We start from the raw sequence: 17,030 nt of genomic DNA, 5'->3' as shown, positions 1-17,030 counted from the left end.
CTTGCATTGATCACAATTTGTAGTGTAGACCTGGACAGAGTCTCCCTTCCTGTAGATAGAACCTGCAGTCTTTGTTCTCAGGTGTACTACTTTGTATTTGGCTGTATTAAAATGCATTTTGTTGGATTGTGACCTCTTAACTAGGCAATTTGGATCACTCTGTAACAGTAAACCTGTCCTCCTCGTTATTTGCTACCCTAACAATCTGTGTCATCTGCAAACTTTACCAGTAAAGATTTGATAACACTGTCTAATCATTGGTAAAAATATTAAATAGTATTGGCCCATGAGCCGATCTCTGGAGACCCTGCTAAAAACAGTTCTGGTCATTGATATCTCCAGATAGCAAGTACATTTTGAGATCTGTCAGTGACCCAGTTCTTAAATCCATTTGATACGTAATATGGGCCCTACTTTTTTTAAAATCAAAATGTGTCATGTGGTAACTAAATCAAGCCTTGGCAAAATCCAAGCATACTATATCCACACTGTTGCTTCTATCAACCAGACCTGTCACTCCCCTCTCCCCTATGTTTGTTTAATAAGACCTACCTTCCATGAAACCAAGCTGACTGGCATTAATTGTATTTTTAGCCTCCGCCCTCCAATTCTTTGTCGATAGCATCCCAAATTAACCATTCCATTCTTTTACCCAGGATTGACATTGGACTAATCAGCATATGATCACTCAGGGTTTTTTTAACACAGCTCAGCAATTTATCGAATGGGTGGCAACTAACTACGTTTAACGTAGGTTTTTTGGTTGTTTCTATCTGTCATGTAATAGAATGTTTGGGGGGTTTTTCGCCTGGAAATTGGTTTTTCCCTGATGTGACTTCGTAGGTGCATAATAGGCTTCAGTAAGATTTCTATTCCCACCCTGTTTTCTTGGCAGGATTCTAGTCGGTAACTATCACCTGCAAGCTCGATTTCCACACTTTTTGAGTCCAAATCAGCCTCTGGTGGAAACTGCAGGCCCTGTGGTGGGTGTGACAAGGAGTGATTTCCAGCCAAAATGAGGAAATCTGCAGCTGTGTGCCAGCCTGTGTGTGTGTGCTACTAATGAGAGTTGCTGTGATCTGTCTCTCCTGGGAGAATGTGAAAAGTGAGAGGACAGTGAGGCTTAGATGAAGCATGTGTGAGATGGCCTCTATTGGAAGACAGGATACTGGTCTAGATGGAACATTGGTCTGACCCAGTATGGCCATTCTTATGATACAAACGGAAACATTTTGTTGGTCAACCCTTCACAGTGTGGCTGTGCTGAAAATGAAAGGGCCACGCTGAAAAGAACAATCCTGTTCTTTAAACAAAGAGCCCCTTCCCTTCGACTGATTGCAAAATCACAGCCTAGATTCTAGCCATGGGTTTGAATGATTTCTTTCCAGAAATTTGCACAGGAAGATTAGCTTGTCTTAATGAATGGCAGAGTCAGGGTTGATTTAATGCAAGGAAAAACATTAATCTGAATCTGCTACTTATCAGACACCCCCAGTAGCCTTCACTAGATTAAGGTATTTGTCAAAATTTCCAACCCTGTCAACTGGCAGTGATGGAAAATGTTGCACCAAAGCCACATTTTCTATACTGCCTTGTACAGTCCTTGTCTGGCATCAGCGTTGATGAATGACATTCTCTCCCCAGCATTTCAGCTGGGAAAGGAAGCTGTGCAGATCTGTCTCTCATATTACTAGCAGTGGACATGTGGCAGCTGATAAGCTCTGAAGGAGTGCATCCACAAAGAAGAGAATGCGAGGTTACCCTTCCTGGAAATGACCTCCTCCTTATCTGGCGAAACCTTGTCTATTCTCTCCCACCGCTGCCATCTGTGATAAGGTCTTTTGGGAAAATGCCAAGCTTCCAAAACAGCTGGAACTAGTCACTTGTAGTGAACATCTCTTACAGACCAGACACTCACATTAGCTTTTCCAAATAAGAAAGCGAAAAAAGCTGAAATCTACCATGTTGCTGCCTAAATTTTGATGACCTAATAAGGGAGGGTGTAGATGTAGCATGGTGCTAGAAATCAGGAGACTATCCCTGGCTCGGCCACTGACCTTGCTGCATAACCTTGGGCAAATCACTGCGTCTCTCTGTTTCCCCATGTGTTAAATGAGGATAGCTTCCTAGGAGTGTTGTGAGGTTCAGATGATGTATAATGCTTATTAAGCAGTTAACTAAGGGTGTAGGAACATAGCTATTTTTACCCTTCTCCCTACTGTGCACACTAGAAACTTCACAAATTAATGTCTGTCTCTGGATCCCATCTCTCCTGGGAATCCTGCCTCAGAGGATTTCAGCAATTCTCTCAGGCAGATATACACACTTGGCAACTCATCTAAGAAAAGAAGCAATCTTTCTCACTACGTTACAGTTACCATTGTTACTGTCAACATATGCCAGACCTACTGGTGTATCTCTCTCCTAGCATTCAAGAATGAACCAATCCAAGCCTGGCTTGCCAGTTGTGAGTATTGAGCAATACCATATTGAAACAAGGCTTGCTGCACCCTTCGGTAAACTTTCTATCTTATCCTCTCTCCTCTAGCTGCCTATTGTACTGATTAGCAACCCAATTTCTAATGAGCCAAAACACTGAAAAACTGTCTGCACTAATTTTCCTCTCCCTCCCTCGTGGAGCAACCTTCATTTCAAAAGTATAGTCAGATCAGTGCTTAAAAATCTTATGGCTAGAACAGGTGCTCCTGAAACAAGATGATAGAAGAACATGTGTTACTGCAGTAGCTTTGGTTGATTATGAATGTAACAAGTGCTGGATTTCCCCCCAAAACAGAGTGAACCAGAGATGAATATGCCAGGCAGCTACAATGTACTCAACAAAAGAGAGCCATATTGATAAAGGGAAGGGGGATGTTCTAGTGGTTAAACAATGGACTGGGACTCAGGAGACTGGGACCTTTGTCCTGGCTCTGGTGTTGACTTTGACTTCGTGGGCAAGTCACCTGAGGCCTGACTTTGAAAAGTGCGGGGCTTTTTGTAACCCCAGTTGATGTCCGTGGGAACCGCAGGTGCTCTGCACACCTGAAAATCAGGGTCTGGACCAAATTCACTTCTGATATAGAAGTCCCATGAAACCAATAGAGTTACACCTGAGGTCAGTTTGGTCTCTGCTGCCTCAGTTTCCTCATGGTAAAATGGGGATATATTTAACACAGGTTGTTGTGATGCCAAATAATCAATGTTTGCCAAGCACTTTGAGATTCTTGGAAGGTGCTGGAGAAGAAATATTACAACTGAAGTAACGTAAAGTGTTGTACCTGGGAACCCATGTAATGGAGACTTAATTGTAATAATAATTCCTCTTAGCGGCTGCCAAGAATCCCAAAGTGTTTGAGGCAGGGGTTGGGTGGTAAAGCACAGGACTGGGTAGGAACCCTGCCAGGGCAGGGAACAGCAGAGTAATCTCTGAGGTATTTTAACTTCCTATAAATTGCCCAGCTACTGGGTTGGCCTGGTTACAGTGCTCTCCGTAACTGCAGGCACACCTTGCTTGTGGGCGGTAGCTACATTGGACGAATTAATGTTGCCAAGTGACTGTTGTTGCCACAGTGATGGCTAAAATTTTTTTTTAAGAAAGTGGCAATCATAAGTCCTCCACTGTCCTTGGAGGCCAGATGAGTGAACTGTTCACAGCAGAGCACCTGGGGGAAATGGTTAGCTCAAACGTGGAAAAGTACAATATCAGCTCTTGGATACCATGCTGCTGGGTGCTGTAGAAGCCCTGAGATAGCCCAAAAGATCGACATTCCATAACCTTGTTACTGCATACAATGGCTGCCTCCCTTCAAGGTTTACTGGCTTGTCTCTGGAGCCCTGACTGAGTGGAGGGTTTGCGTGGTGCACATCTGGCTGAGTGGACAGTTACTGAGCGCTGGGTGTAGAGGAGAGTTCTGTGACCTTCTCAGTCATTCCTCCTTTCTTCCCATCCCAGACTCTGCCTTGGGAAGTTCAGAGACTGCTTGACACAAGATCTAGTCAGGCTGGGTTCACAGAGAGCTAGTGCTAAAATGCCCTGATCCTTCTGTTGCCAAAGGAGAGGTACAAAGAGCAAGTGTTCTTATATGTGAAGCAGTAGACAGTCCAGAAGGAGAGCCTGTCTCACCACAGGATGGGGAGCCAGACATGCCTAGATTCTAATCTGGGCTTTTACACACACGCTCTAGCTTTGGGCAAGTCATTTCACTTCTCTGGCGTCCCCAGCTGTAAGATAACAATGATACCACCTTGTTCCCTGGGGTGATGTGAGGACCCATTTAATTAGTGTGTTTTTAAGGGTCTGTGAACTTGAAAAGCCACAGAAGGGTTCAGTGTCTGGGTGTTGCTATTCCTGACTGTTCTTTGGGACTGTTTGCTGAAAACATGGGAAGCTAAATGTCCAGCGGTGTGTGAAACAGAATTGTCTGACTGAGTGGCTGTGCAAGATCCAGCTGGGTATTGGCTTTATTAGCATGTTTAGATGAGACTTTATCAAAGTAGGCCACAGATCCACTTGGGACTCCGCTGGCATCATTCTTCTGCAGCTGTTTACTTGTGTAAGATGATATTTCCCCCTCCTCCAGGGAGTCAGTCTGACCGCAGCAAAAGAGCGGGGACAGCTTGTGTTCTTGGAAGGCCTGAAATCCTGCTTTGACGTCTTGTTTGGTGAGGAGCAGCGTGTGGGGCAGCCCAATCCCCTTCAGTTTATAAGGTAATGCTCTGGTGCTTTGGAAGAGGTACAGCCAGTAACTCTTGGGATTAGAAATGTTGCCACCTCTTGTGATGCTGAACTCTCAGTCTAGTTCCTGGTATGCCGCTGTCTGCATCACAAACTAGCACTAACTGGCCTCACCCTGCAGCAGTGAGGTGAAGGATTGGGACTGAACCCCCCCGCCAGGGCAGAGACAACAGTAGCTGGGCAGTGGGTGTGTTAAATTTGCCCTGCAGCTGACCAGGCCGTACCTGGTGTGTGGCTAAATAGAATGAGTTAGTCTCATGGGCTGCCAGTCCAGCAATTCTCACTGGCATTAAATTCACACTTGCAAATGGAAATAAATCCAAACCCTGAAATACCCACACTGCTAAGATTATCCCTTCCCCCCTCTCTTCTGGCTGCTGAGAGAGGGACTGTGCTCCATCCCTCCCTCCACTGAGGACTAAGGGAGGGCATCCTCTCCTCTGTTCCTGCCTTCCTTGCACTCTCTAGTCTGTCAGTGAGCTGTAAAGGTGCATAGTGAATTACTGAGACTAACGAGCTAATTAGTGGGGAATCTTCCTACTATCTGAAGCTCAGCTGTATAAGCCACCAGGGCAGCTAAGGACAGAGCCTTGCAGTAGGGATCTGCTATTACAGTTTCTGATGTATAACTCCAAAGGTCGGTTTCTGTAGACACTTGACTACACACTGCATTTGTCCCATTATATTAATTTAGAAGCAGACAAAATTACGGCAGTGGGACCCCCGACTAGCGTGGGTACAGTTATAGCTAGGGCCCTACCAAATTCACAGTCCATTTTGGCCAATTTCAGGGTCAGAGGATTTTAAAAATCATAAATGTCATGATATTGGAATCTGAAATGTCATGGTGTTGTGACTGTAGAGTCCTGACCCAACTCTGAAGGCAGCAGTGCAGAAGTAAGGGTGGCATGGTAGGCTATTGCTGCCCTGCTACCTGTGGGGCGCTGCCTTCAGAGCTGGGCGCCGGGCCAGCAGGCACTGCACTCCGGCCACCCAGCTCTGAAGGCAGTGCAGAGGTACGGGTGGCAATACTGTGAACCCCCCCCAACCCTTGTTGGGTCGGGACCCCAGTTTGAGAAATGCTGGTCTCCCCGTGTGAAATCTGTATAGTATAGGGTAAAAGTACACAAAAGACCCGATTTCACAGGGGGAGACCAGATTTCACGGTCCATGACGCATTTTTCACAGCCTTGAATTTAGTAGGGCCCTAGTTATAGCTGTATAAAGGTGCATTTATCAGTGCAAAGCACATTTATGCAGGTATAACTGCATCCACATTAGATAGGCTGAACTGCTGTAACTGTGGCCGTGTCTACAGCGGAGCTGGAGATGTAACTTCCAGCACAGGTAGACCGACCCGCACTAGCTGTGACTGAGCGAGCACGCTAAAAGTAGTGGAGCGGAGGTTGCACTGGCAGCGGGATGGGCTATCCACCCCAAGTACAATCCCATCTGAAATTCTGGGCATGTACTCAGGGTGGCTAGCCCGTCTCACCACCCATTCAGCTGCAGCATCACTGGTGGTTTTTATTGTGGGTGTGTCTACCTGAGATGGAAATTCCAGCTCCACTGTTGACATATCCCATATCTGCTTCTAGACCAATATCCCCACCCTTAGAGGTTTTTAAGAACAGGATGGTCTAGCTTTACTTGGTCCTGCCTCAGTGCAGGGGCCTAGATTTGATGACCTCTGGAGGGTCCCTTCTAGCCCTACATTGCGGCGATTCTGTGCTATAGCTAATGCAGTACAAAAACCATGTTGAGACCAGGCCAAGTGAGAATCTCCTGTTCCTCTTTCCAGCGAAGATGGCTCCAACCTGAAAACCATGTATGAGTTTGTCCGGACATCCCTGATGGCCTCTGGTAGCGATTCCTGGAAATGCCCCGTGTTGCTGGTGGATGATCTCAGCGTCCTGCTCAGCCTGGGTGTGAGGCCGGTTGATGTTTTGGATTTCATCCATTACTGCAGAGTTGCAGTGTGTTCCCAGTTACAGGTACTGCTGCGTCTCTCCTTGTAGTGTTCTCAAAGTTCAGTGCCTTTATGGCCTGGCTCGCTAGGTGGTGCTCTTCCCTCTGAGTCAGTGCTGCTGAGCAGGGGTGACCAGGCACCGTGCTCTGTGGGGATGGGCAGAGTTCCTGACTTCTTGTGGCCATTAAAGATCCTGTGGTGCTCCCTGTGTGGGTGGGGCCTTCCCCTTTAGGATCCTGACCAGATTCTAACTCAAGTAGTTACTTGCTATCTACCCAAATTCCCTCCGCCGTTTCAATTCAGTCTAGACAAAGATATTTCAGAGTGCCTGTCTCCGTAGTATTTAAGTGCCAGGATGCAGCTATGTGATACAGTGTTCATATCCTGTCCTAAAGTGCGGTGTAGTGTTGCTGTGTGCTGTTAAACATTTGCCTTGTCCCACCCCAGAGGTGTTTGCATTTCAGTAGTCAGTCAGTAAAGTGATGAGTAACCCTTCTTCCTCCTAGGGATATTGAGGCGTAACAAATTAACAGCTGTAAAGTGCTTTGAGTTACTTGGATGGAAGGAGGAGAAGTTTCTATTCTCTTCATTTGGTAATCTGGCTCTTATGACAGGAGTGAGGTGTCCTGTGCTGAAGCTCCTTGGTGTTTTTTGACACAGCAGGACCCTCAAGTAAACGAAGCCCTGCTTTGTCACTGACCAGACAGTGGGAGGAGGGGGAAAAACTCCTATACATCTGATTTTTAAAGGGATAGTAGTCTTCTGATGGAAAGAATGGATTCACTAGGCGAAAGGGCCAGTTGAGAGCAGAATGTGAAAGAGGAAAACTTGAGGATTGAGGTTGGGGGAAAGAAAAACCCACACCCACTGCTTTTTAAACAAGTCAACTTTGTAATCACCGAACGGCACCGTTGCCCCCTGTGCCCACTAAGGAGAAGGGCTGGTTCTGTTACAGCTGGCTCACCTTCCCTGGAGTAAACTGTTTCACTTTAATTGGGGAAAAAAATATGTACAGCTTGCAATCAGGAATTTAATAGTTTAAGAATGAAGTTATAACACCAAAGGCAGTTGGAGCATAGTCCAAATTTCTCTCCTTTTATATACACACCCAGTGTATCATCAAAGGAAAATGCAGAGTTTTAACAGTGTATTCCCAGGGACCAGAACATTCAGGATCTTTGATCACTGCTCCAGAGCCATTCTTTGGCTAGTCCTGAAAGCGTCTGTGCTGATCCCTTCAGATATAATTTCAACAACTGGTCTCTCACATGCTGTTAGCCAGCATGGAATTTTCTGTATCTACATTACTTTCAAACTGGGTATCAAGGGTATAAAGATTGATTCCCAGAGCTAGTGTTTCTTGAGCAAATAGCTCCTCAGTTCACTGCAAAATTCAAGTGGTGGGGGGAGAAAGCAAGATATTAATCAGAACAAGGAGATTTTAATGGTCTGATATTGAGTGACTTTTCAGAACAGACTTAATTTTTAGTTCTGGTTATTAGTGGGGTCTATTGGACTTCAGATCCACCACTGCTCCCTCAGTTTAGCAGGGCTTTTTAATTGCAGGGCAAGTGCCAGATCACGGACAATTGTCACTGTCAATTCCAGGATAACTCCCATTGATTGGGATGGGAATGGAACAACCACTTGCACAGTTCTGAAATGTTACCCCAAGTCATGCATGCTGTTTTTTGAGTGTGTGTGAATATAATCAACTTCAGAAGTTCTCCTTATTTGTGTACAAGTAACTCCTGAGAGTATTGCTGCTGAAAGAATCTTAAAATACCAAATCCACCTTTTACTGCCTATGCAGTGCTTTCCCCTTCTCCCCTGATTTCCTATAGCTTGGATCACAAAAATAGACTAGTCAGCATCACCTTTTTATTCTCTTGCTGGCTGCTAATGCTACAATGTTTGGGATGAAAATGGTGCCAGTGAATGTCTGCTTGTTTGGAATACTGTTTGCAAAGTAATTTAAAAATAAATAAATAATAGAAATATTTTTATTTCTGTACAAGGTAGTTTTTTTTCTTTTGGAAAACTTTAAATTTGGGCCAGAATTTGACTTGACTTTAAATATTCAGTGGGCTGAGACAAAGACTCTCATGATATATTTTTAATGGAACTAGTTTTGGATTTTATAAAACTTGTTTCTTTTCTTTCACCAAATCAAACATTGGACATAATCCCCCAGGCAATGCCCCCTTCAGCTAGTTCTCTATTAGATGGTTCTTTAAGGTATAGCTCACAGAGTAGATGTCTGCTTGGCCAGACAGATCAGTTTAACTAACATTGGCTGTTTTGTAACAAAGGTTTGACGTATTTTTAGACTGGAGAGTTATATATAAGCTTGGTTATTCTCCCACTTGGCTCTGATTGAGAACCCAGATTGACGCAGATACCATGAAGCTAAGCGGCGAAGTAGCTTAGTTCGCAATGTGTTCGTGTGAATCCACGTCTCTGATCTCCTCTCATAATCCAGAATTGATTGTCAATGAGTCATTAATTCCCGCGTGACACTTTCTGTTCCAGGGGAACATAGTGGTGCTAGTGCACAGCAGTGATGATTCAGAAGATGAGGAGAATGAACTGGTCGTGAATTCCCTCTGTCACCAGAGCAACTTGATCCTTTGGGCAGAGGGGCTGGCTACTGGCTTCTGTAAAGATGTTCATGGACAGGTAAATCTTGCGGAAGCATTTTCCCTGCTCCCGTTGCTGTCCTGAGACATGGTAACTTATTATATTCACCAATAATGCCTGGCTAGAGCCTCAGGTGCAGCCAGGGTATGTTTCATGCAGTTCAGGGGGTGAGGTGCAAATGGGATTTTAAGCCCCCTTTGTAGCTCCTGATGCAAGCACCAGTCTGACCCCAGCATAATTCAGAGCAACCTTAGGGCTAACTTATTCCCTGCTGCCCCCAGCAGTCAAGGATGCTAGAGCACTGTGGCATTGTAATTACATTCCCTTTTCTCAGCCGCACCTCCTGGGGGCTTCCAGTGGGGATGACAGAGAGACACTGCACCTGCTCTCGGTCACCTGGGGCTTCTCCCTATGTTGGGGGAATCAGTGTAGTGGTACAAAGCACTGCAGAGTGGCGTAAAGCAGCCAGAGCAGGGTTAGGATCTGGCCTGTGGACTTTGCAAATGGCAGAAGTATGAAGTGAAGTCCATGTTTTTGTGCATCTAGTGCTGATGAAAGGGGCTGGACAGACAGCCCTGGAGACTGAAGTTCTTTACATAGAACAGCTGCAACACAGGCTGCACTAGTGCAAGCTTGTGCCCTGACACTAAGGTGATGGGTGTGCTATAAATATGGAGAAGCTTCTCCAGACTCCCATTCAGTCAGTCTCATCCATGACCTGGCTGGATCCCCGCTGCGGGGGAGAGAGCACTTCAGTCTTGAGGGCCCATTTGCTGCCTCGCCTCTCTGCCAAGCCTGCCACCAAGAAGGAGGTTTAGTGCTTGTTAAGATGGCTGCACAGGGCTTTCCAAAACGGCAGTGTCGAATCCTCCAGCCAGGTCAGTTCTGGATGTTAAAGGTATTTTAACACAAATACCACATCACCTGCTCAGGCCTTTCCCTTGGAGGGAGGATGCTGTGATTGCAGCCACAAGGAAGCAGCTTCTCACTCTTTCCCTTTCCTTTGCAGTTAAAGATCATTCAGAAGGGGTCATCCGAGCTGAAAGCAGAGAGGAATCTCTTCCGAATCTACCAGTATAAAATTCAGGACAAGAATGTCACATTTTTTGCCAGGGGAATGTCAGTAGCTGTGTTGTGAATTCCAAGGCACAATTCAGTGCAGGACTTGAGGCCAAGGGGAAAGTGGTGCTTGATACCTGGAAAAAAACAGGAGATGCCAGCAATACAGCCTGGGTATTTTTTCAGCAGTTTCCAGGGCCAATCCAGTAAATGTGGTGTGAGCAGGATTTGCATTGGCACTAAGTAGCATTTAAAACCCAGTCCTGCAGGGAACTCTGTGCAGGTGGAGGGATCTGCCTGAGCTGAGCTTATTGCAGGTTCGGGGCCTGAATCAGTTCCCCTCCCTTTACTGTCCAGCAGCATTCCACTGTAGTATACAAAGGGTTCGAATTGCAAAGAAGAGCAAAATATAATGAATTTTAAATATAACTAACAAACAGGCAGCTGCCATCTCGATAGTCTGATACAGCTTATTATTGTTCATTTATTTAAAAAAATAGTAGGCCTAGTCCATCAAGATTGCAGTTCCGTTGTGCTAGGCACTATATAAATAGTGAGAGACACTACCTGCCCTGAAATGCTTAAAAACATAAGAGCGGCCATACTGGGTCAGACCAAAGATCCATCTAGGCCAGTATCCTGTCTTCTGATAGTGGCCAATGCCAGGTGCCCCAGAGGGAATGAACAGAACAGGTCATCATCAAGTGATCCATCCCCTGTTGTCTATTCCCAGCTTCTGGTAAACAGAGGCTAGGGACATCATCCCTGCCCAGCCTGGCTAAAAGCCATTAATGAACCTATCCTCCTTGAATGTATCTAGTTCTTTCTTGAACCCTGTTATAGTCTTAGCCTTCACAACATCCTCTGGCAAAGAGTTCCACAGATTAATTGTGCATTGTGCGAAGAAATACTTCCTTTTGTTTGGTTTAAGCCTGCTGCCTATTAATTTCATTTAGTGACCCCTAGTTCTTGTGTCATGAGGGGTAAATAACACTTCCCTATTTACTTTCTCCGTATCAGTCATGAGTTTATAGACCTCTGTCATATCTCCCCTCAGTTGTCTCTTTTCCAAGCTGAAAAGTCCCAATCTTATTAATCTCTCCTCACACAGAAGCCATTCCATACCCCTAATAATTTTTGTTGCCCTTTTTGAATCTTTTCAGATTTCTATATCTTTTTAGAGACGGGGAGACCACATCTGCACGCAGTATTCAAGATGTGAGCACACCATGGATTTATATAGAGGCAATATGATATTTTCTGTCTTATTATCTATCCTTTTCTTAATTAGTCCAATTAGACAAGACAGAAGGTAGGAGTGAAGGAATCAGTGCTAGCATTGGAAAGGCCTGGCAATCAAAGTTTAAAAATTCTATAACTTATTTTAAACTGGGTTAAGAGTTGGTTTAATCACTGAAACATACCAAATGAGACAGCAGCTACAGGTGATCTGCACAGGGAAAAAATAGCCCGGTGCTCCTCTTCTGACTGTGTGTCTGTAGAAGGCCTGACAGGGCTTTATTATGGTTTTTTTCTTCTTCTTTATTCTAGAAATACAGATCCCACTCTTTGTTTGTCTTGTCTATTTAGAGTGCAACCTCTGGAGGACATCTCTCTTGCTGTGTATTATGTACAGAGCCTAGCACAATGGATGTGCAGTCCCAGCTGACGCATGGAATACAATCCATTACTGACAATTGTGATATACTAGCAGCTTCTAATCTGTGTGTCTGAGAAAACCCTATTGAGAGATCATAATCAGAGTTTAATTTTAAAAAAAATTACATGCATTAAGTGACAAGTATCATTACTCAGCTGAACTTTTTCTGGAGACTTCCATCTTTGTGGCAATGGGAAGGAGCTTAAATAAGAAGCTTCAGGGTGAGAGGGAGAAATGTTGGCACTCTCATCAGGCTCTGGCCAAATTTCTTTAGATTACCTGGATGTTTCTGCTAAATGACCAGAAGTGAAACAGTTAACTTTGTGGTAGTTTAAATCTTCTTCATTGGGCTTCAGAGTTACTATTGCACTGAGATGAAAGGAGGGAGGAGAGAAGGGTCACACTTCTGGCTAAATCTCTCAACTTCAGGCTTTCAGTGCTGTTGTGTCTGAGTCTTGTCTACGTGGCCTAGTTCACATTAATTAAGGTGCAAATTAGGTACCTTTTAGTTCTCACTGGCAGGATCTACGCAGGGCAGTTACAGTGCAATGCTTTAGCGTGTACTGGCAAAAAGAAAAGGAGTACTTGTGGCACCTTAGAGACTAACCAATTTATTTGAGCATGAGCTTTCGTGAGCCACAGCTCACTTCATCAGATGTGTACCGTGGAAACTGCAGCAGACTTTATATACACACAGAGAATATGAAACAATACCTCCTCCCACCCCACTGTCCTGCTGGTAATAGCTTATCTAAAGTGATCAACAGGTGGGCCATTTCCAGCACAAATCCAGGTTTTCTCACCCTCCACCCCCCCACACAAATTCACTCTCCTGCTGGTGCTAGCCCATCCAAAGTGACAACTCTTTACATAATCAAGTCGGGCTATTTCCTGCATAGATCCAGGTTTTCTCACTTCCCCCCCACCCCCATACACACACAAACTCACTCTCCTGCTGGTAATAGCTCATCTAAACTGACCACTCTCCAAGTTTAAATCCAAGTTAAACCAGAATATCTGGTGGGAGGGGGGGGTAGGAAAAAACAAGAGGAAACAGGCTACCTTGCATAATGACTTAGCCACTCCCAGTCTCTATTTAAGCCTAAATTAATAGTATCCAATTTGCAAATGAATTCCAATTCAGCAGTTTCCCGCTGGAGTCTGGATTTGAAGTTTTTTTGTTTTAAGATAGCGACCTTCATGTCTGTGATTGCGTGACCAGAGAGATTGAAGTGTGTACTGCAGTTCAGGCCCCTGTAGACTGCATTGTGGGGCCCAGTGGCCAAGCCCTCTGCTGCCTTAGGTAGATCACTGCAATGGGTCACAATCGGAAGATTTTGTTTCCAGCCAGATGGGCCAGAATTGGAATTTTATTTTTAAATAAAATCTTGAAACCTGCAAAGATTGATGTGGTCACCAGAGAGGTACTGGTACAGCATGCCACAGTATACCATCTCATGGTGAGCCATGCACCAATGCAGTTCATAGCCAAAATCATATCACACCCAACATACGTAAATTATAGGGCTAGGATATGAGTTTAAAAACCGTCAAGCAGGCATGTAAAAAACCCAAAGCATGTCTTGTACCTGAGCAGGGGCGTAGGAATTCTTGTCTTGGTGTTAGATTTTAGCTGTGCAGAGTTTTCTTTAGGGCAGGTAAAAATGTTGTGCTCCGTGCCCAAGTGGGCCCATCAAGATATTGGGAATGTTCTCCATTGAATACTAAATTATGGTATTTTGCTGTTCAGTTTGACCTTTATCTCCAGCCTCCTTAATTGGCTGAGTTTGCGAGGCCCTGCACTCAGCTTGATGGCATTTCTAGGTTTTCTGTTTGGATGTAACACAATAACCTTTTGAACACTGTGTCCAATCAATTCCAAATGGTCAGGGAATGTTCTAAATCTCAATGGATAGGACTATGAACCCACAGAACAATGAGTTCCCATGTCCTTAAAGGAGCCATATCTCAGAATTTGTTTTTCACTGGAAATGTTCCCATTAACTGGAAGCCATAGTGCTTGCAGCCAGGCCTCCTCAGGCCTTGATTTTGAAAGGCTGGGCTAGGTCAGTATTTGGATGGGAAACCTCTAGGGAAATGCAGGTAGTGTTGATTCAGTAGGTGGCACTCTTCTGAATCAGCCCTAAACCAGTGTTGCAGCGAGGGTGGCCACTCCCACATCCCCAGAACATTGGACACTCCAGTACTTCTGGGAGCAGCATGAGCCTGCCCCCACTTGTGTGACCCCAGCTCCATCGGTGTGACCTCACACGCATGGTGCGTACGAGGTTGCTCTGGTGGGGATTGGGTGTCATGCTCTTCACAATGGTGTCCCCTGCCCATGATAGCAGACGAAAGCACATGCAGTTTTGCCTCAGTACTGGAGAGAGGGAAATCATTTAAAAACTGGACAAATAGCCTGCCTAGTCGCAGCACTGGGGTCCTGTGTGCGCTGCTGGAAGTGTTGTCTTTCAAGTCCTGACCACATGTGGTGGTTAAAGATCCCATGTAACTTTTTGCAACAATAGGAGTATTAATTAACCCCAGTCTTGGCCACATGTTAACTTCGGTCAGGGTAATTGCATTCTGCCTCTCTACGTCCCCCCCCAGAATTTCAATTGGATAATGACATTTGAAGTATGTCTACAAAAATGACAAGTATTTAAAACAAGACACTATTTAAAGCACTTGTTAGCAGTGGCAAACCTGTAGCAATGTTATAAAAGATGCCACATCCCTGGATTAGGGGAACTCCCTGAGCGAAGGCATAAAATAATTTAAGCCACGGGAAACTGCAGGATATAGAGGTTAGTGCTGTGTGTAATGTGGAATATTTTAGCCTCAGCTGACGAGATGGGAAAAAATGTGCCTCAAAAGAGCATTGGAGAGGTACATGGTACCTTTTCGATTCCATCTTTCCCTCCAATTTGTCCTTCTTTGCTTCAATCTTCTTTCCTCTGCTTCTCTCTCCTCCACCAGTCCTTGGCCTTCTTTCTCTTCCCCGTGTCTAACACCATCCTTTCATTGTCTCTGTTCATTGTCTTGTGCAGGTAGGGCACAGGAATTCCTTTGTTTTCCATGTGTGGCTTATATAGGGCTTCTGCTGCTGCCTCTGTGAGATGTTCTTATGGGACCTGCATGACCTAAGTTATCTGATGTTGGCTGAACTCCAACCCTACTCTCACTCCAGTGGCACCAAATTTGTACAGAAAAGATGTCTTACTTTTAATAACAGGTTCAAAGACAGCTAAATTGCAAGAAGCTGGCACTATTTCCTGACAGATCATTGGGCAGCCGCACTTTGCAATGACCTCCTGCACAGAGGCCTGGGAGGTCACAGTGACATAGTTGCATTGTGCTACAGCAGACCTGAGCTATGAGCTGGTTCCTTGCAGGCACCATGTGCGAGTGTGACCTCCTGCAATGTTCTCATAATGCCTTATTAGTTCAGCTTGTCTCTCACAACTGTAACCTCATCTCCCAGAATGACCTCCACAGTGTGAGAGGAAAAGTCAGACCCTGCCTCCGTTAGATGAGTTCCAGTTAAGGCCCTACTCCTGCATACATTTAAAAACACAAGATCGGGGTCTGAGGGCTTGGCTACACTTGTGAGGTACAGCGCAATAAAGGAGCCCTGGGCTCACTAGCTCACTTCCCGTCCACACTGGCAAGGCACGTAGAGCGCTCTGACTCCGTGGCTACAGCCACCTCCATGAGTGGAATGTTTGCTGCGCCAGTGTGAACAAGGTGTTGCTTTACTGCACTCTGATCAGCCTCCGGAAACATAATCCCCTTAAGTGAAGTGGCCACTCTTGTCGTTCTGCAGGAATGTGGAAATGCCCTTTCAAAGCTCTGTTTAGGAGAAGCCGGCTGCTTATCAGCTCTGAGAAAAAGCCAACATTTACTGTTTGCTTTGAGTGAGAGGCCGGGGGGGTGGGTGGGAGGGTCTGAGTTTACAAGACAGCATGCTGACACACTCAGCACCCCAAAAACCCACTCACTCTCTCCTCCCCACATACATACAACACACTCCCTGTCACACTCCACCCCACCCCCCCATTTGAAAAGCACATTGCAGTCACTTGCATGCTGGGATAGCTGCCCATAATGCACTGTTCCCAACGCCGCTGCAAATGTGGCCATGCCAGTGCGCTGTCAGATGTCAGTGTGGACAGACTGCAGCGCTTTCCCTACTGCACTCTCCAAAGGCGGGTTTAAATCACAGCACTCTACATCTGCAAGTGTAGCCATGCCCTGAGAGAGTCCCTTCGTTCCATCTTGCTGCCTTCCTTGCATGAAACTAGCTTCCCTCCATGGAGTAGCAGTAGGGGTCAGGGCCTACATCCCCTGAAGCTGGATGGGGCATTTCCTGGAGGTATCCTTGGGCCTACAGCCCCATAGCAAGTCATAGTGGGAAGTCTGTCTTTACACCCTTGAGGCTCTGGAAACTTTTTCTCTTTTTGTAATGGTAGTTTAAATTCTGCAGAAACTAACACGGACACTGTAGCATCACAAAGTACCACCCTTGCCTACACTATACCTTACCTGCCCATAGCTGACAATAACAGCAAATTGAAAACCCTCATATTTCTCTTGGTGCTGACCCGGGCCGCTCTCTGATTTCTCTGACAGCAGTGGGGGAACACTGAAATGTGTGTGTATGTATGTATATATATATATACATATATATAAAAATTAGGAAAGTAATATTCCCCTAAGTAATATATGTGACCTTATTATTTATCATTGCTGCTAGTGGGAATGGTTCTGTTCCTCCTAGATTGTATTTAGCCTCCCCTTTGTGCCCACACCCATGGCTGCAGCACTACTTGCAAAGACTGAGAGCCTGGAGGCCATCCTGTGACACTTAGAACAGCTTGAGGTTAGGCACTGACCTAGTCCCTGACAGTATATGGAGTATTACTATGTGTTGACCTAAGCCGGCCTGGCATGGATCTTTAGACTTC

At 45.4% G+C, this 17,030-nt stretch overlaps 1 protein-coding gene across 2 annotated transcripts in view; it reads left to right on the top strand.

Annotated features, from left to right (window-relative positions):
- ELP6 (elongator acetyltransferase complex subunit 6) overlaps positions 1-16,785 on the top strand; it is a 46,290-nt gene extending 29,505 nt beyond the window's left edge. For both annotated transcript variants that reach the window (XM_048837305.2, XM_048837306.2), the window contains 4 exons: positions 4,581-4,708; positions 6,537-6,729; positions 9,237-9,383; positions 10,354-16,785. In XM_048837305.2, coding sequence (XP_048693262.2) covers positions 4,581-4,708; positions 6,537-6,729; positions 9,237-9,383; positions 10,354-10,482 — 597 coding nt within the window. In that variant the 3' untranslated portion in view covers positions 10,483-16,785. The remainder of the gene's footprint in view (positions 1-4,580; positions 4,709-6,536; positions 6,730-9,236; positions 9,384-10,353) is intronic.
- The last annotated feature ends 245 nt before the right edge of the window (positions 16,786-17,030 follow it).

Source organism: Caretta caretta, chromosome 2 (assembly GCF_965140235.1).
Source record: "Caretta caretta isolate rCarCar2 chromosome 2, rCarCar1.hap1, whole genome shotgun sequence".
Lineage (NCBI taxonomy): Eukaryota > Metazoa > Chordata > Testudines > Cheloniidae > Caretta > Caretta caretta.
The sequence above is the reverse complement of the archived record's forward strand: the minus strand, read 5'-3'. Positions and strand labels throughout refer to the sequence as shown.